We start from the raw sequence: 20677 nt of genomic DNA, 5'->3' as shown, positions 1-20677 counted from the left end.
ATGGTCAACTTCGAGTTAAAACAAATTGGTTTTCTATTGATAAAACAAATACTTGGGAAGTAAATGATACAAAAACAGGAAATGGTCTTTTAGATCGTATAATGATTATGAATGATAAAGTTGGAGACTTAGTGCCACCTGGATTTACAGCGCCAGGAACGACGAAGTGCGGAGCGTTTAGTCTGGTCAATTTCAATTACCTTAACGGGTTAGGCATAGACCATCATGTGTGTTTTAATGAACCGAGAATAGGGAAAAATCCTCAACCTGAAAGATTCACAATTGACCCTGATGCACCCAAAGAGTTTCCTAACTTCAGAAATTTCCCAAATTGGGATCTGAGAAGTGGTTTTTGCTCACCATTTCGAAGATCGTTAGATCAGCAAAAAGCTGACTGGTTTGATTATTTTGCATATGGCATAAATGGCACATTACGTCATGTGAGTCTGATAGTACGTGGTGTGAATGAAATTATGAGTGACAGTGTAGTGCAGGTTTCTAACAATGTAATTCAAGGAACTTCTGATTCAATGGGCATGTTGGTAAAAGGAGTGAGAGAGCACATCATTAGGCCTGTCTGGGACGCTCTGTTCTGGCCCCTCTGCGCTCTCGGATTAATGTGTGGGGTGATTATTTTAATAATCGGTATGATTTTGGCCTGTAAAAACAACAAATGGCAGTTGACAGGAAGAAAGCTGTTAGGAGAAAGGAGAAAGGACCTGGTAGATCCAGATAAGATGGGAAGAGAGGTGTCAAGGTAGAGGGAGCATTAGCCCCCCTTCTTGTTACTCCTGTTTAAGTGCAGGCCTCTCTGCACCGCGTGTCACTTGCTCCTTAACTGTCAGTCTGTAACTTGAAGTGAACCAATGGCTCATCAAACTCACCCTGAATCTGAGCTGATTGACGCTCTGAATCTGGAGGTATGTCAGGATTTTGTAACTATTTTATCCAGTTTGTCTTTAGGATGTTGTAGACATTTCATAACTGGTGTACACTTGTTGTGAGGATTATTGTTGTAAAACTATGCCTGCAGATAGGAATTGTAGTGTGGTTCTTCCTGCAGCTTCTGATGATCTATTTTCTCCTATAATTAAGAAGTGTTTATGCAGTAATGCAGTTACTTATTGCTTCATGGAATGAGTTATATATCTCATGTGGAACATATTTTATGTTCCTTCCAGATGGACTCGATTCGGCAGAATATCATAGAGGGATTAATCCCCTCCGCAGGTCCATCAACTGTTTTCTCTCTGAATGGCGCATACTATTTGTGCACCGTGAATCGCGGGAGGGATGGATTGCCTCAGACTAAGACAATCGGGCTCCAGTGTGAACATGCTACGATGAATAAACGCTGCGTGTCTTGCAGGTTTATTCAGTACATCCAGACCAAATGGAAAAGGGATTCAAGCGGGAGACTGATCAGGAAGACGACATACTAATGTTGTCCTCCCCGGGAGTACATGCCCTGCTTGAGCAGGCCCACGACGAGGAGCTGACAACGGCGCCCTCATCTGACGTGGCTGAAGAGGTTGTATCAGTAATGACGGCAGCTTCGACATGCGTCCCGTGTCCTGATGTGATACGTGAAATCCCTATGGTCTGTCTAAGTAGTGAGCCAGCAGGCATTCCTTCCCCTGTCCGAATTGCACCTGGGAGAGAAATGAGATGGAGGATTAAATCCCAGAAGGGGTGTTACTTTGTTTGTCAAGGCAAGATTATAGATTGCTTTCAGTTTATGAATATTTTGTCTGTAAAGACTGGATGGTTCGGCCCAGAAGTCTGTAACTCTTTTGGGACCGCACCTTTGTTGGATACGAAAAATCATGTTTTGGTTTTCAGCGCCAGCTTCCCACCTCAAATGATGGGATCGCTTCCGCGTGGAGAGGCTCCGGTGATGGATTTATCTTTATTCTTTCTGGGCGAAGATCCCACAGATGGGAGAAAGCAGTTTAAAGGTTATGTAACAACCCGCAAAGGGACCTTGTGCTTACCCGTAGCTGATGATGGCATTATGATGAGAATGAGGGTTGATGTGGAGGCCACAGTTAGGTGTCTGAGTGTTCAGCCGTTCCTGAGTGAGATGGATGCTAGATTTATGAAGGCTTGCATTGCTGCTCTATCTTTTTATGGTCCTTTGCCTCAGTCCGTCCTCATGGGGGATGTTGCAAGTCCGAGCAACCAGTCAAGGCTTAGAAACAGTGGTCAGAGACAAGGGTCACACAAGGGTCAAGAGGACAAGAGTTCAGGACTTGCTGGTGAGGACAGAACTAGGCAAAGGGTCAAAAGACACGCTGGCTTCTGTGGATCCACCCATGGACACACCCCTGGGCCCGCCCCTAACTCCACCTCTGGCGGGAAAAGAAGGACTGGCATGGAGTGAGAAAAAGTCCAACTGAACCCAGGAGCTCTCAGGAATGCTGAAAGAAGATCTACAATTTGCTACCAATATGAAGATTTATGACCTGTGCTCTCATTCCAGGAGTGCAGCATGTAACTTTTGTGCCCTCATGTGAATACTGCATGTAGTGAAATGATACTAAATGTCTTATGTAGAGCTAAAAAAGTGTATTTGGTAAATGACCCCTTGACCTAAACTGTCAGGAGAGAATGACTTGTGACTCTTACATCGTTTAGAGCAGTCTCAGAAGTGATATAAAAGGATGCAGCTCAGATCGAGCGGGGTTTCGTTCTTGGGGAGATTCTGAGAAGACAGGAGCTAGTGTAAACTAACTCTTATTTAATCATTTTGAACTAATTCCTCCTTGGGGGATAGTAGTTGTTTTTTCATCTACCCATTTTTGTATTTTGATTTTGTAATAAACCTTTTTTGAAAAAGAAACATAATCCTGATTCTTTCAGGTTTTCTCTAAAGCTTCACGTTTGGGGCCCTGGCCATAAATTGCACAGAGGTAAGCATGTCGAAGATCGGTCTCTGAATTATCAGGACTTACTTTACAGTTTATAACAGAATAATATAAAGAAACCTTAAGATAAGGGAAGTTTTAACTTCCCCCTCCTTGCGAGTAACGAGTTGTCTTAAGGGCGATAAAAGCAAAATATTCGAGGTTATTTTGGCTCTGATTGCAGGTTGAAAAAGTCTCTAATCAGCTGGAAGGTTGGATTAATAAATAAATTGATAAACTTATGATAGCCTGATCAACTAGCATAAATCATTTTATAGTTACCAACCTCCCACATAAGCTGTTAGAGGCGCAATTAATTCCGGGTAGCCCAAACAATTGCTGAGAGGCTTGGCTTGCCTCCAGACTTCTCTCTAGTATCTTAACCAAAAGGTAACGAGTTTAAAAGAAGTGTAGCACTCTGGGGCTGGCTATTCGTGCAAGTCATTTCACCTTTAAAATAAAAGACAAGATTCTAATTAGATAGTCCAAACCCGGATCTAGTACGATTATACTCGTCGATACACCCCCGAACCCTGATGGATGTACCGTCTCATAAGTTCTAACGGAACTGGGTTTTAAAGGAACCGGTAAATGGGATGGGCACGCGACAACGTCACTAAGTTGTTAGCGCCGCGCGCTAAGGAAACCCTGCGTTCCTCTTCGGAACGAAAACCTCGTTGTCGCTCAGCCGCGGCGAAGCCATGTTTGTTCACACACAGGTGAAAACAAGCGGGGCACTAATACTATGACTCACTCTGATTGGTTAAGGGTCAAACAAAGGCGTGTCATTCGCCTGAGGTAAGTTCCATTTTCATTCAGAGGCAGAAATTCAACAGCAGAGCTGTGAATCGTGATAAAAAGGTCTCTCAAAAATGACAGACCGTCAGATGTGTAGATCGTAAAACGGTCTAAAATCGTCATATCGCCCAGCCCTACCTGTCCTCAGATATTTCTGTCATTGCGGTGGACTTTACGGGCCATATAAGCACGGTAAGAACTGGAGCAGTCTCTTTCCACATGTATGGATGATACTGTTGTGAGGAATTGGAATCCATGTCCTGCCGTAATAACAATAATGCATTAACTGCTGCAGATCTGTTTTCGCTTCTCCAGGAGGCATTTCAGCTTGAGAAGGAACCGCTGGTGGATAGATTTCATCGGTCACTGGCTCCCAGACCTGCCGCAGAGGGACACCCCCACGCCACAATCGTCTGGTTGCACTACTATGTGTACGCTGCCAAGATTCGTTGCCAGTTGGAGCGTTGGCTGGAGATGATTTGTTTCATTATCGGGACTAGTGTCTATTTTGGTACACGCCATGGGGAGCAAGCAAGGCGGACTTGGTTGTTTGGGGTCGGATTGCGGGGGCTGGATGTGTTTGCTGTTCTGATGTATTTGCGATGTTATTGCCTGAGGAGTGCTTTTGTGTTGTTGGTTTGTTTTGTATTTGTATGTGATTGTGCACCATTTATGTTTTTTTTTTTACCCATCTACGGAGAAAGGATCATGCTAAACTCAGATGTCCATGGGTGGGACAGAAATTTCATTCAGTGTTCAACTCTAGGGCCAGCAGTGTTGCCATCTTGATTAACAAAAAAATACAGTTTGTGGCCTGTAAGACTAAATCTGATAAAACACTTGATTGTTGTAGGCAACAATTCTTTTAGTTAATGTGTATCCAACAAATTTTGATAATCCAAGTTTCATAAACTTTTAAATAGGCTCCCTTCTATTGGAAGTCATTTGTTGATATTAGGTGGTGATTGAAACTGTGTTATTGATCACGTTCTGGATGGATTACACCCTCACACTCAGTCTCAATTTTCTATCTAAATCTATAGCTGAATTTATGTCTCAAAATGGATTTATTGATCCTTGTAGTTCTTCCAACCTTTCTATTAGAGCATATTCCTTTTTGTCTCGAGTTCATCAATCTTTTTCACGTATTGATTACTATTTTGTAGATTATTTTTTCTTCCTCCGAAGGTGCTAGCATCTGTATACTATCCAAACGTTATATCGGATTATGCACCACTTAGTGTAGATATCAACTTCATAGCCTATTTCTCTTTCTTCTAACCCTGTAGGTTTAATTCTTTACTACTCTCAGATGACAGTTTTGTCAGTTTTATTAAATTCACACTCAACGACTTTATGTCAGTTCATGATGACACTATCAAGAGGTCGTTGTCAGTGGTGGCTCGTCCATAGGGGGCGCTAGTGCGCCACACCAGTCTCACAGAAAGAAGAACATAGGAATCACAAAATATTAAAAAAAAAACATAAATTAAACAATCTCTACATCATACAGACTACAAGTGCTGTGTATAATCTGTATTTAAGTGTAGTTTAAAAATGTTATTTACAGTTTTACCACTACAGAATCGTCATGTGACGTATTTCCTGTTACTTTTGGGCACAGCGATCTCTACCATTGACCTACGCTAACTTTTTTTAATATAACATAGATTAGTACAACCTTAAATATAAGCATACTTTCTTTTATTTATCTGCCCATAAACCATCATTTTGTAGGGAAGCAAATGGATACGAAACATGTTAATAGTACACATTTATTTAAAAACTTTGTTATTCGTTTGCACCTTCCCATAACAGGTCATGCAAATTTCGACTGGCATGCTCTTTTCGGCACACCTGTTAAATTTTGCCTCACCAAAAAATAAAAATGTACCAGCTGCCACTCGTTAAACTTTTAAAGCAAAAGTGCGCGTCCAAACAATTTCGTTCTCTGCTTATTCTAATAAATGTCGTAAAACCAAATTTTACACAAAAGATGACTTGATTTACAGACTGAATTTGATTTACTATCCACTGCAGATGCTGAACAACTGCTAGTTCGTACACACGCAACATATACAGTACTTAACAAAAATATAAACAACACTTTTGTTTTTGCTCCCATTTTTCATGAACTGAACTCAAACATCTGAAACTTTTTCTACATGCACAAAACACCCATGACTCTCAAATGTTGTTCTGAAATCTGTCTACATGTGTGTTAGTGAGCACTTTTCCTTTACCAAGGTATTCCATCCCACCTCACAGCTATGGCATGTCAAGGGGCTGATTAAACAGCATGAATACTGGACACCCTGAAATGTGCAGTTGGATCAGAAAACACAATGTCACGGCCTTTGAGGGAGCGTGCAATTGGCATGCTGACTGCAGGAATGTCTACCAGAGCTGTTGCCCATGAAATGAATGTTCATTACTCTACCATAAGCTGTCTCCAAAGGCATTTGAGATAATTTGTCAGTACATCCAACCGGCCTCACAAATGCAGACCACCTGTGATCACACTAGCCCTGGACCTTCACATCCAGCATGTTCACCTCAGGATCTATGGTGGCCCTGAAGTGCAAACCACAAAAACAAATCACTTAACGCAACAACAAATTGAAACACGCAACAACAAATCACTTAATGTAACAAAAAATCACTAAGCTCAAAAACAAATCACTAAACGCAAAACCAAATTGAAAACCACAAAAACAAAACACAAACCAGAAAAGGTAGGTACCAATGCTGCAACAACAGGCATCACTGATTGGATGATGGATCCGTTGGCCTTTTGAACCGGAAGTTGATCTGCCAAACGTGGTTATGTGAAAGAGCAGTCAGTCAGCGGGTGTGTCTTAATCCACAGGCGGGATGCTTACGAGTATGGGCCCTCGCCAGACCGCTAAGACCGAAACCCAGCGGCTCTGAATTCGGACAGTCTAGCCTTCACCTCTACGGTGACCCGTAGGTCCCGTCACAGCCGTGGCGGCAGCTACACGCAACGGAAAAATGCTAAAGCTAGCGAAAATGGAGCAGGAATATTAAAGAGCTACAGCAGCTTCACGTCCATCAGCAGCGTTTGTTCACAACCGTTTTCAGGTAAAGTAACTTTGTTTATTCTAGAAGCTTTCAGGACTTACATGTTAACTTTAGATGGCTTCATGTATGTTTTAAGCTACAGAATGAACTTGTTAAACGTACACAACACATTTCTACAGAGTATTATCATGTAGGTAATTCATATAAACCAAATGCATTATAAATGCTGTAGAAACCTAAAAAGCTTAAAGCGGTTCAGTTTATAGACATTTTTCGTTTGTATATTTGTTTATTAAATTACATTTTAGGCAGAAATCACCCAGAACGAGTTTGTTTCGCAGGTCCCAGTTATTCCCGTGTGTGTGTGTGTGTGTGTGTGTGTGTGTGTGTGTGTGTGTGTGTGTGTGTGTGTGTGTGTGTGTGCGTGCGCGTGTGTGTGTGTGTGTGCGTGTGCGTGCGTGCGTGTGTGTGTGTGTGGCGAATTAAACTTGTCATTTGTTTTAAGGACAATGGAGCAAAGAAGCATTTTTATTAAGCTTAGGTGAAGAGTGAAGCTGTTTACATGCAGCCACAGAAGTTCTGCTGTGAAAAGTAGTTTTACATTCAGGGATTTACACAGCTGACACGTTATAATGAAGTAAAAAGTTTGTGTGGATACATGTAAAAATGTGTTTATTGCCTTTTTGTCACCTGTGGTCTGATTTTCTCTGTAGGACTGCAGGTGTCCAGGGTCAAGAGAGGCTTTACCTGTCCTGGGAGAGAGGCCTTCTACTGTCATCATGTTAATGTTATTTAGCTGTTTGATATTTGAACACATTTATTAAAACACATACTAACTGATAACTCTTTCTGGTTATTGATTTTATCACCAGTTTTATTATTACAGATGTTTTTGAACATGTTACATGAACAGCAAATGAAAAGATGGTAAGGAGACAAGATTATTTATAATAGGTTACACTTATTTACAGATCAAAACCAGTATGGACCAGTTATGTACGGTTAAAGCAGGATTAACCTGAGTGACTCTTCCTGGATCATTTATTTAAACTGAGTGAGCAGGAAGTCTTTAACAGGGCAGCTGGATCTGCTGCAGGAGGATCCAGACGTGGATGGAGGGCTGGAGCAGACCCGTGGCTGGACGTTTCTGGCCAGAGGAACATCATACAGGACGGTCTGCAGAGAGAGCTATGGGACGCTTCCTCTCACTGTCCACTCCATCGTCCATCTACAGGGCCTGCTGGGCTGGCTCAGACGATGGCTGTTAAATCTCTATGAATGACTTGTCTGTTAACAGTAGTGGTGGTCTGCTGGTACCTCCTGCAGGACAGAGCACCACTGACCTCCTCCACTCACATCTTCCTCACGCTCATCCTCCAGATCCACAACTTCACCAGCACCGATGCAAATGTGCAGCACAGTGCATGCTGACCTGTAATAGATTAAGGAAGAGTTTTTTTTTATTGAAAACTGTAAAACAAAACATATAACCTGCCTGTTATAACCTGTTTAGTTTAAAGAAAAGCAGCAGGGAAAACTACAGAGAATTTACATTTTTAAGACAAATCTAATCATTATTAGGCTTAAGTTGAATAAACAAATGCACATTGAAAACACATCAATGCTATTTTATTAAAAAGCCTGTTTTTTAAAATGTTTTACCCCCATTTGATGCTAAATAAGTTCTAAGGTCAAATTAACATTAGAAAACATCCTACTGCATTCAACATTTATGATGCATTTGGTTTATATTAATGACCTACGTGATAATACTCAGTAGTAATGTGTTGTGTACGTTTAACAAGTTCATTCTGTAGCTTAAAACATACATGAAACCATCTAAAGTTAACATGTAAGTCCTGAAAGCTTCTAGAATAAACAAAGTTACTTTACCTGAAAACGGTTGTGAGCAAACGCTGCTGATGGACATGAAGCTGCTGTAGCTCCTTAATATTCCTGCTCCATTTTCGCTAGCTTTAGCATTTTTCCGTAGCGTGTAGCTGCAGCCACGGCTGGGACGGGACCTACAGGCCACCGCAGAGGTGAAGGCTAGACTGTCCGAATTCAGAGCCGCTGGGTTCCGGTCTTAGCGGTCTGGCAAGGACCCGACCTTGCTAGACCGGCGAGGACCCGTACTCATAAGCATCCTGCCTGTGGATTCGGACATATGTACATATGTATTCGGATATATGTATGTCGACAGATCAACTTCCGGTTCAAAAGGCCAACGGATCCATCATCCAATCAGTGATGCCTGTTGTTGCAGCATTGGTACCTACCTTTTCCGGTTTGTGTTTTGTTTTTGTGGTTTTCAATTTGGTTTTGCGTTTAGTGATTTTTTGTTGCATTTAGTGAATTTGTTGTTGCGTGTTTCAATTTGTAGTTGCATTAAGTGATTTGTTTTTGTGGTTTGCACTTCAGGGCCACCGTAAGGATCGCCTGAGAACAGCCACCCAGACAGCTGCAGCAACAATCGGTTTGCATAACCAGAAACCGTCTCAGGTAAGCTCATCTGGGGCGACGGTGGCACAGGAGTTAAGTGCTCGCCCAGTAATTGGAAGGTTGCAGGTTCGAGCCCCACTCAGTCTGTCGCTGTTGTTGTGTCCTTGGGCAAGACACTTAACCCACGTTGCCTGCTGGTGGTGGTTGGAGGGACCGGTGGCGCCAGTGCTCGGCAGCCTCGCCTCTTGTCAGTGCACCCTAGGGCAGCTGTGGCTACATTGTAGCTCATCCCCACCAGTGTGTGAATGTGTGTGTGAATGGGTGAATGACTGATTGTGTTGTAAAGCGCCTTGAGGGGTTCCAGGACTCTAGAAGGCGCTATATCGAATACAGGCCATTTACCATTTACCATTCATCTGCATGCTTGTTGTCCTCATCGGGGGCTGGACCTGACTGCAGTCCCTCGTCATAACCGACTTGAGTAGGCAAACACTCACATTTAATGGCGTTTGATATGTTGGAGAGGTGTTCTGCTCACAGATGAGTCCCGGTTTTTACTGTTTAAGGCAGATGGCACACTGTGTGTGTGGGTGAGCGGTTTGCTGATGTCAACATTGTGGAATAAGTGGCCCATGGTGGCAGTGGGGTACTGATATGGGCAACTGTATGTTATGGACAACAAATACAGGTGCATTTTATTGATGGCATTTTGAATACACAAGAGATCCTGAGGCCCATTGTTGTGCCATTCATCCACGACCATCACCTCATGTTGCAGCATGACAACTAGGGATGAGCCGGTTCAGACGAGTATCCGGTACGAATAAAGCATTTTTGATGAATACGAGCTAGCCTCTTTTTCGGTTGAATATTTAAAGTTACTTTTTCGTAACATACATGGTGCATTTGACAAGACAGAGCTGACGTGCTGTTGTCTCTACCTCCGCTCTGGTCGGGTTTTTTAATTTATTTAACTCCCTCTCTCTCTCTCTCACACACACACACACACACACACACACACACACACACACACACACACACACACACACACACACACACACACACACCTCAATCAACATTGTTTTGTTTAACTTTGTGTGGGGCAAAATGCCAAATATACATAAAGTTGTGTCTAGTTCTAGCATTTCATATTTGCTAGTTCCTGCTGCATGAGTTCAGATGTATTAATCCATGCACTTAAATATTAATGTTCTGATTTTATTGAAACACTTGTTTTGTAATAGTTCTTTTACTATTGTGATCAAAAATATTTATTCTCTATTCTGAGGCTGCTTTGTAAATAGTTTTCAAATAAACCACACACATATCAACTTCTGATCAATCCATATCAATTTCAGACTTAAAATAATATACCACTCCCACTTCTGGTTAAGCCACGCCCACTTCCGGGTTATGCCACGCCCATTCCGAGTACAGATACAGATAATTTAGTTGGTTGAACAGATACAGATACAGACAGTGGTAGGGTTGTCACGGTATGAAAATTTAACCTCATGGTTATTGTGACCAAAATTATCACGGTTTTCGGTATTATCGCGGTATTTTTTAAACGGTGTTGCATATGTTCAGAAAGCATTGATAGTCCTGTTCTACACAAACTGAAATAGTTCTGAAAAGGTTTAACAGTGTTTATTAAACCTAAAATAACACAAAGCCTTAGCAAAAGTGCAACTTTTCACAAGTAAAGGAACAAATAGCTTATTTGTCTGGAACATGTTACAGTAGTCAGTGCAGGTTTAAATCATACAAATCCAAACATTCGAAACATAAACAATATGTAAACAAATCAAAGAAACACCACTTGTTTTCTCATATACTTGTTTTCTTCATTATCAAAATGAAAATCTAAAACTCCAGTCCACACTTGACTTGAAGTCAACCTTAAAAAAATATGTATTTAAAACAAATAGCCACTTTAAACAAATTACTAAAATAACTACTACACTATGTAATCAAATCCAAATGTTCAAGTATAAATGGCATTGAATAAGTAAACAAATCAATGACAAGGAACTAATTGTATATTTCTCTTCATCTTCAACAAATAAGGTGCTTCATCCAGCAACAGGGTGTCCGTGACACGGTTTAAATGCTGGCAGAGGACGCTGCGGCTGCAGTATATAGTGACTGGTTGCATTCTCCCTCAACCAAAAGTCCTCACGTCATGCATTTAAGCTAAAATGCTAATGTTAACTTACCTTGCACTGGCTGTAGAGACGTGGGTGATGGTCACGCAGATGTGCCATTAGATTCGAAGTGTTGCTGCCTTTTGCAGACACTTGTTTCCTGCACGTTCTGCAAACGGGATAGCAGTTTTCTATTAACTGTCCCTCAGCATTTTTCAGAAATCCAAAATATGCCCATACTTCCGATTTAGTCTTCTTTGAGGGCTGATGGATGTCCTGGGCGCTGCCGTCTCCTCCTTCGGCCATTATTTCAGCTTCAAAGTTTTGGTGCCGTTGCAAATTAAAAAGTGCGTGTGCGCGCCGCGGGAACTTCAGCTGAAGCGACGGTGGCTGGTAAGGGTCATCGCGCCGAAACCGCGGCCACGGTAAACCCACGGAGATAATATAGTTTTTTAAAAACTGGACGGTTATTTTTATTGTCAACTTTTTTACCGGGGTTTACCGCTATACCGGTTACCGTGACAACCCTAGACAGTGGTGTACTCGCTCATCCCTAATGACAACGCACGGCCCCATATTGCAAGGATCTGTACACAATTTCTGGAAGCTGAAAACATCCCAGCTCTTGAATGGCCAGCATACTCACTAGACATGTCACCCATTGAGCATGTTTGGGATGCTCTGGATCAGTGTATACAACAGCGTGTTCCAGTTTCTGCCAATATTTAGCAACTTCGCACAGCTATCGATGAGGAGTGGACCAACGTTCCACAGGCCACAATCAACAAATTGATAAACTCTATGCGATGGAGATGTGTTGCCCTGCGTGAGGCAAATGGTGGCCACACCAGATACTGACTGGTTTTCTGCCCCACCACCCCCATAAAGCAAAACTGTGTATATGTCAGGGTGTCCTTTTATTGTGGGCAGTCTAAGGCACACCTGTACAGTATTCATGCTGTCTAATCAGTCCCTTGATATGCCACACCTGTGAGGTGGAATATTACTTTGGTAAAGGAAAAGTGCTCACTAACACAAATGTAGACCGATTTCAGAACAATACTTGTCATGGGTATTGGTTGATGGGTTTTTGGTAGAGTTTTTCAAAACATTTGAAGACAAACTGGCTCTGATACTTTTTATCATCCATCCATCCATTTTCGGCATCTTAGGGCTAGGGGAAAGTGGGGGCAGTAGCCTAAGCAGGGAGGCCCAGACTTCCCTCTCTCCAGCCACTTGGACCAGCTCGTCCGGGGGAATCCTAAGGCGTTCCCTGGCCAGCTGTGAGACGTAGTCTCTCCAGCGTGTCCTGGGTCTTCCTTTAGGCCTTTCCCGGTTGGACACGCCTGGAAAACCTCACTTGCAGAAAGGGAAAGTAACGAATTACATTTACTCACGTTACTGTAATTGAGTAGCTTTTTTTGTACATTTATACTTTTGAAGTCGTCTTTAAAAGCTGTACTTTTACTTTTACTTGAGTAAGTTTTTAAAAAAGAATTGTAATTCGCTACATTTTAAATCATATCTGTTACTGAGTAAAAACAAATTATCGGCTTAATAAATTAAAAATATTACGTGTAGCAGCGTCGAAACAAAAGGAGACACCTGCATGAGCACCGCGTCTAAACCGTGGGTGTACGCTTTTTGGTCAAAAATATCAGTTCAGTCCCTGTGATCCACTCGCTGTTTACCTCCTCTCTCCCTCCTCTCCTGTGGGTTGGAACCCGCAACTTCGCGCACCGGTGTGACGTCACCGGAATTCTGCTCGGTTCAGTCATAGATTTGTAAATAAACACGTGTTTATTTACAAATCTATGGGTTCGGTAGCCAGACTGGGTTCCATGTTTGAAATGTGTTTCCCTACCGCTCCGCACGGCAGCGGCAAAATAACGTTTAGCTCTCATAACAAGCCAATTCTCAGTGCTCTGCAGGCCTCTGTGAGTTTAAACATCCTGATACTGTTTCAGTTGTAAACATTGTGATCCATCCCTATCTTTCAACTCACAAGTTTCTTCTTAATTCCACAGATATGTGATGATTTAGTTTTTTTTTTATTTTACTACAGAATAGGAGATTAAAGTATCACAAAAGCAGTTCAATGTAGTTAAATTTGTCATTGAAATGATTCTAACATGCTGCTGTGTGTGTGTGTGTGTGTGTGTGTGTGTGTGTGTGTGTGTGTGTGTGTGTGTGTGTGTGTGTGTGTGTGTGTGTGTGTGTGTGTGTGTGTGTGTGTGTGTGTCTGTGTGTGTGTGTGTGTGTGTTACACATATAGGACTGCATGAGACAACGCGGTTTCATCAAATCCCTGCATCTTATTTCTTGGTTGAAGTAATGGCTCAGGAAAATTACTTTTATTTCACAAATAATGACGTCTCTATAGTGTTTCTGATGATATTTAATCTTATATTGTACCTATCTTTGGTCTGGGAGGTGTAACATATCATAATTCATTCATTCATGTTTGGAGACCAACCTTCACAGTTTGGAGACTCACGCTGGTGAGGAGACACCGTTAGTTCTAGTAACACCTGGGCTCCCAAGGCCTGTTCTGACAGGATGGACGTTACGGGACCCTTAAGGATTCCAGTTGGATGATTGGAGAATTATTTAGGAGGATTGGAATGAACAAACTGATTTCAGTGGTGAAGGGCTAAATGTCTCCTCCTTGAACCGTCACCTTATCGTGGTGGAGGAGTTTGAGTGCCCTAATAATCCTAGGAGCGATGTTGTCAGGGGCACTTTGTGCCCCTGGTAGGGTCTCTCATGACAGATTGGTCTTAGATGAAGGGTGAGAAAAAGAACGGTTCACAGGATCTTTCATGGAGGTAAAGTCAAAGAGTCGGAGTACCCGGCCCGGAGGGTTACCGGGGTCCCACCTTGGAGCCAGTCCTGGGGTTGGGGCCCGTGAGCGAGCGCCTGATGGCCGGGCTTTCGCCCATGGGGCCTGGCCGGGCCCAGCCCGAACCGGATACATGGGCTCATCCAACTGTGGACCCACCACTCGCAGGAGGAACATGAAGGGTCCGGTGCAATGTGGATCGGGTGGCAGACCAAGGCGGGAGCCTTGGCGGTCCGATCCCCAGACAAGAAAACTGGTTTTTGGTACATGGAATGTCACCTCGCTGGTGGGGAAGGAGCAGGAGCTTGTGGCAGAGGTTGAGCGATACCGGCTAGATATAGTCGGACTCACCTCGACACATAGCATTGGCTCTGGAACCCGAGACCTTGAGAGGGGTTGGACACTCTCTTTTGCTGGAGTTGCTCCAGGTGAGAGGCGGAGGGTTGGGGTTGGCTTTTTGTTAGCCCCAAGACTCTCTGCCTGTGTGTTGGGGTTTACCCCGGGGGACGAGAGGGTAGCTTCCCTGCACCTTTGGGTCGGGGAACGGGTCCTGACTGTTGTTTGTGCTTATGGGCCAAATATCAGTTCAGAGTACCCACCCTTTTTGGAGTCCCTGGGACGAGTGCTAGATAGTGCTCCATGGATGGGTTTGTTACAAAGCCATGAATGACATTTTTAGCTGGATACATTTGTTAGCATGTCATTTTTGTGTACAATTTAATTTTTGTTTTGCCTATCTCCATTTGACTGTAACATTTGTATTAACAGGTTACAAAGTTAATTAAACGTTGTTTGATAAGCTATCATCTTGTCTTTATTACTAGATGGCACATAGCTGATCACACTTCAGACTAGAAGCTAATGATGATATGTTAGGGCATCCTGGTGCAATAAGCTAAACTTTTATGAATGGCACGATTAGTCGACTAATCATCAACAAAACGAGTGATTAGTCGCTAAAGTCTAACTCTTCCAGGTGTATCATCAACTTTTTAGAGCTATTTCTTACATCAAACTGATGCCCAAAGTGCTGTACAGAAAAAAAAACTGTAAATACAACAAAATAAAAAGAACAAAATACATGTAGACTGATAAAAAGCAAGACAATGACATATTAAAAGTACACAAGTGAGCTTTACTCCAAGCCTTATAAAAATGCCAAAGCATAAATATGAATTTTTACTTTCATCTAAAAGGCCCTAGGAGTCTGTGCTTGTCTGACCTCAAGTGACAATGTAGTAAGAAATTAAAGAAAGTAAAAGTGAAAAAACAGACCTGTAGTCAACAGGAACTTCTCCATATCCACGCCTCACTGCTCCCATTATAGGAACTCTTTTGTATGACGGAGGAGGGATGTATCCTGGGGGTCCAGAGTCCTGTGCAAAATAGTCCAAATGAGGGTCTGTAGTTCTTGATATGGGAAGGGGGGTTCTGTCCCTGGCCGGGGGTGGGACTGATTCTCTGCCAGACAGCACCTCACAGCTTCCCCTGATTTGCTGGTGCATTTCATAAGAAGGAGGTCTAGGAGGTCGGGTGAAGCGGGGCTTTGGTTTAGTTGAGAGCTGGTTGGCACTAGCTGGCCTACCATTGTCTGGCCAGCAGCGTGCCCTGTAGAGGTTTTGGTAGGACAGTGGGTGACCATTGACCCGCCTGTTCAGCTCCTGACCAGACGAGGCTACATCCACATAATGTAAGTTCTCGGGTGGGAGCATCCTGGGCAGGGACTGAGATTTCACTTTGGTCCCTGGGTGGACTACAATCCCTTCTGGTGTTCTGGCATGCAGTCGTTTCTGTTCCTTTGCCCAGTGCTCACTGTCATTCTGAGAGAACTGATGACCAAAGCTCACAGCTGGATGCCAGTCTTCTGTCCCTAGGCTCTGGCACTTCCTCTCAGCTGTCATCCTCCACTGATGGAGTGCTGCCTCCCTCTCTCTAGAACAGCCTTGAGTCAGGGCCTTGGCCTGGGTCTGAGCCTGGGTTTGTGCTGCCCAGCGTTGCCTCTCCTGAGTTGCTCTCCGTCGATCTTCGATGGAGAGCTCTTGGCCTCTTGCTTGTTGAGGACCTTCTGGCCTGTCATGTCCCCCCTGTTCCCTCCCACAGGCTTCTCTGAGGTCAGTGTAGTCCAGCAGCACACTGAAGTCCTGGCCTCTCCTCCTCCAGAGGGAAACATCTTTAATCTGTGGGCCTCTGTTGCCATCACAAAAGCTGTAAGAAAACATAAATAATTGATTATACTTCTAGTGAAATGTGTAGTGGATGTTCACAAACATTTAGTTCATTTATGTGTCATCTCTAAAAACAGAAAAGACACAAACCAGTGGTTGACATTCCTCCAGTGTCCGCAGGAACAAATCCTGATCTCAGACTTCTGAGTGTTTTCTTGCTGTTTTTAGTTCTCATTGTAAGAGTAAACGCTGCTTTTCAGGGAAAGAACAACAACAGAGGAGACGTCTGATGGTAGAATAAATGTATGATAATGAGGCGGAGTCTGTCTAAATATTCTGCCTGATCATTTCATACTCTTTATCGAGTAACTACTGACAGAAACAGGAACATGTTCTGCCTGAAGGCTTTGGTTGCAGAACGTCTCTGACATTTCTATCTCTGTCCTCCAGCTAACATTCCTGTCCATTAATGATCGGATAGATGGCTTGTCATGATAATCTGCTGAATCTGAGATTGTTTAATGATGTCTTATTATCTTTAGTCTAATTGGGTTTGAGTAGCACCATCTAGTGGAAGTTCTAAGGTAGTTTTCCAGCAGCACTACTCAGAGTATAACAGCCCAATACAGCGTGGCTTGCATCAGCCAACCTCAGGGTTGTTTTGTTTCCTTGCCAACTCCAGCAGACAAAATAAAAAACTGTTGTTGGGGGTGGTGGCATGTGGCGCGAAAATGTTGTGGGTGAGAATTTGGGTGTATCCAAGACAGGCTCAGAATGTGGAAAAACAACAGAGCATCTACTCGTGTTTTTGAGCATTGCCTTGGATCTGTGGAGTTTAGAGATAGTTCGAAGACAACAAGCTTGGAGGAGGCTGGATGCTGCATGGAGGAGAACTCGGAAGAAGTATGGGAGAAGTACGGGAGAGTGTATAAAGCCATACAGCTTCATTCAACCTAAAACAGGCTCAGATATACAGGAGTGTTCAAAGTCACTGGAAATACACGTTTGAGAGTAAACTAATGCTAATGCTACTCTAGTACTCCACAGAGCTGAAAAGATTATGCCCTGAAGTACTGTGATTGTGAATAGTTTCAAAATACCTTAGTTATACATGTACATTGCGTGTATTTCAGATGGCTCTCTTCTAAAATATTCAGAGCAGACCATTGGTCTGGGCATTTAAGCGTGCTTCTGAGTGGAGGAATGCTATTGTCCCTGGGTTCACAAGCACACTGTGGTTGCTTGACTTCAGAATGTCTAAAACCACGTTTCTCTACCCCTGCCACAAACTGCGCCCCACTCTAGAGCAACAAGGTGTATCCTCCCGCCGCTGTGTTCCTTTCAAGAAGAGGGTGGCCAATGCTTTGCGGAAGCTACCTACTGGCTCTGACTACAGAAGTACGGCATCTTTTTGGAGTTAGCACCACAACAGCGTGCCAGTGTGTGCGTGACTTTTATTGAGTATTGTTGGTTCCAGAACTGAACCGATTTCCTGATGAAGAGAGGTTTAAATTAGGGATGTTCCTATCTGCATTTTTTAACTTCCAATTTGATCCAATTTAGAGTCTTGATCCAATAGATTACCTTTCCTATTGACATTTATGAAGCTGAAATATATTTTTAGAAAGTACCTCAAGTGAACTTTCTAAGACTAAATTTCATTAATAAGCATTACCATTTTTGTTGTAATTCCCATGAAATCAAAATCTTACAGAGAAAGGTCAGCTTCTGCTTAATATTTTGGGCAAAAGTAATGAACAAACTAATAAATTTGTGGCTGGCTATACACTGACGTGCTGAATGGTGCGCTCTACCGTCATGGGATCTGAATCACTCTTTATTTTTGAGTAAAGACCAGAGTGGCAGGGGAATTTATAGCACTGTCAATAGATCCTGTGCACGAGAAAATGCTAACTTCCTGTTTTGAGACTGGATGTAGAGTGTTAAATTTCCGGTAGCTTTATTTTGCGGTGAATCGCTACTGTGAAGATGAACTCAAAAAGTACGAAACAGGGAAGATCGCATTCAGTTAAAGAAAACACGGGGTGGGCTGCAGCCAGTAGCAGCACCTCTCACTTTGTTACTCTGTCGCTATTCTTTGCTTTGTCTTCTCTATATGTCTTTTAATGCCCTTAAGGTGGGCGCAGGTAATGCTAGCTTTTTTACTGCAGCTCACTTCTCCATGGAACTTGTCAGTTCGGTCTCCAGAATTACGGAGAAACAAAGATGCTGCAGAGCGAGACGTAATATCTAGGAGAGGAAACGGTGTTCATTTTTGTACTGATTATGGAACTTCCTGGGAGGGCTCTGGGAAATTCCGGCAGCTCTGCACATTAATCAATTATTTACTGCAAGGATCAGCTGGGGGCGCTGCGTATGCTGGCACTCTCCACGGAAACCCGGTTCTACCACCAGAATTAAGCTCTGGCGAGGGAACAGAGATATAAACCGTATCTAACCCTCGTGATTGTGGGACTTCCCATGGGCTCACCACTTGTGGGAGGGGCCAAAGGGGTCGGGTGCAATGTGTGATGGGTCGTAGCTGAAGGTAGGGATCTTGGCTCTCTGATCCTCAGCTACAGAAGCTGGCTCTCAGTACGTGGAATGTCACCTCCATGGTGGGGAAGGAGCCTGAGTTGGTGTGTGCACAAGCTTTGGGTAGTGACCGAAAGAATGAGATTGCAAGTACAAGCGGCCGAAATGAGTGTTCTCCGCAGGGTGGCTGGGCTCTCCCTTAGAGATAGCATGAGAAGTTCTGTCATCCGGGAGGGGCTCGGAGTAGACCTGCTGCTCCTCCACATCGAGAGGAGCCAGTTGAGGTGGCTCGGGCATCTGGTTAGGATGCCTCTTCGACGGCTCCCTGGTGAGGTTTTCCAGGTGCGTCCAACCAGGAGAAGGCCTAAAGGATGACCCAGGACATGCTGGAGAGACTATGTTTCATGGCTGGTCAGGGAATGCCTTAGAATTTCCCCGGAGGCAAGTGGTGCTCGCTGCAGAACCACAAAGGCGGAGCTGCACCAGAAGGTGGAGCTGCACCAGAGTCAGGACCGCCCATTCCAGAATCAGCCCCGCCCATTCCATCAGAGTCAGTCCAATTCCTTCCAGTTGTCAGACTTAATAGCATTCTGGAACCAAAGAGGGTGTTATAGCTAAAATGCAATATTGAGGACGGAGTTGAGAGGTTAATTGAACCGTTTTTGTAAAGGTTCCATAAAATTAAAAATCTAACTTCTGTAACTTTTTACCATGTTATATTGTCATTTCCTCATAAGAAACACACCAAAGCCATTTTTGGCCTCATTCACACATTTTCCTCCCATCTCAGCTTCAATTTGGTCCTCTCCTCCGAAGCGGGTCTGGTCTTGGTTCTCAAATCTGGATATTCTGTGAATTTTTTGACAAATTATTTCTGAAATGACTTCTACTGAGACACCGCCAAAAAACAATACATCCCATCTACAAAGACACACTGGACGGCACAATTACATGTAACGCCACTAGCTTGTTATCAGATGTAGTGGTGAAGTGGTTTTGCAGTCAGCTTGGCATGTGGTTTTGTGCAGGTTCGCCTCCCGGTAGCGGCGCAAACTTTTTTCTTCTTTTCTAGCTACACTTGCCAGTACTATGTTTTTAACCATTTATTGGTATACCGTTTAAAATATAATGACTAATGTGTTTTATTTATTTCTTCGTTTATTTAGCCAGTGTGAGTCCATTTGTGAGCAGAGTTTCAACTAAAATGCTGGTTAGGAACGACCAAATTCAAAGAACTTTTAGAGACATAAATATTTAGCAGAAAATAAACATTACAAGTAAAATATAAACAAATTAAAAGTTTCAGCTGGCTAAATAGATTGCTGCCGACCCCACCGAGAGCCGAACCAACATCAGCTGAGGGGAAAGCAAAACTTAAGTTTGACGATTTTGCCACTAGACTACCAGAGCCCATTAAACAATTGTCCTTAAATGCTGTTGTAGCCCGGTTCTGTTGGAGTGGCTGTGGGCAGATATTCGCTAAAATAAACCTTTTCATTTTGGGATATATTCAGGCTTTGTCATGTAGCAAGTTATATTTATCTTGCTTAATTGGAGCATAGAACATAGCATTAAAGGAGACATAACATGAAAAACCCACTTTTTTATCCATTAACACAGTGTGTTTCACATTTTAAGTGTCTAAGTGAGCAAAAAGGCTTATATTATTCACTGGAGTTGCTATTTAGATATTTAATAATTAAGTTTTGGGCATATTTGTCCACCCGTTCAGTTTTTCACATTATCTATTACATCAGTAATTTATTTCGTCAGGATAACTACCAAATATGGTAATGGCCC

General features: G+C 43.1%; 1 protein-coding gene across 4 annotated transcripts in view; it reads right to left on the bottom strand.

Annotated features, from left to right (window-relative positions):
- Window positions 1–20677, bottom strand: part of jcada (junctional cadherin 5 associated a) — a 96194-nt gene that overhangs the window by 46490 nt on the left and 29027 nt on the right. For all 4 annotated transcript variants that reach the window (XM_054751228.2, XM_054751231.2, XM_054751232.2 and 1 more), the window contains exon 3: window positions 15453–16382. In XM_054751228.2, the coding sequence (XP_054607203.2) occupies window positions 15453–16382 (930 nt within the window). The remainder of the gene's footprint in view (window positions 1–15452; window positions 16383–20677) is intronic.

Source organism: Nothobranchius furzeri, chromosome 7 (assembly GCF_043380555.1).
Source record: "Nothobranchius furzeri strain GRZ-AD chromosome 7, NfurGRZ-RIMD1, whole genome shotgun sequence".
In the NCBI taxonomy this organism is placed as follows: Eukaryota; Metazoa; Chordata; class Actinopteri; order Cyprinodontiformes; family Nothobranchiidae; genus Nothobranchius; species Nothobranchius furzeri.
This window is presented reverse-complemented; position numbering and strand designations above follow the sequence as displayed.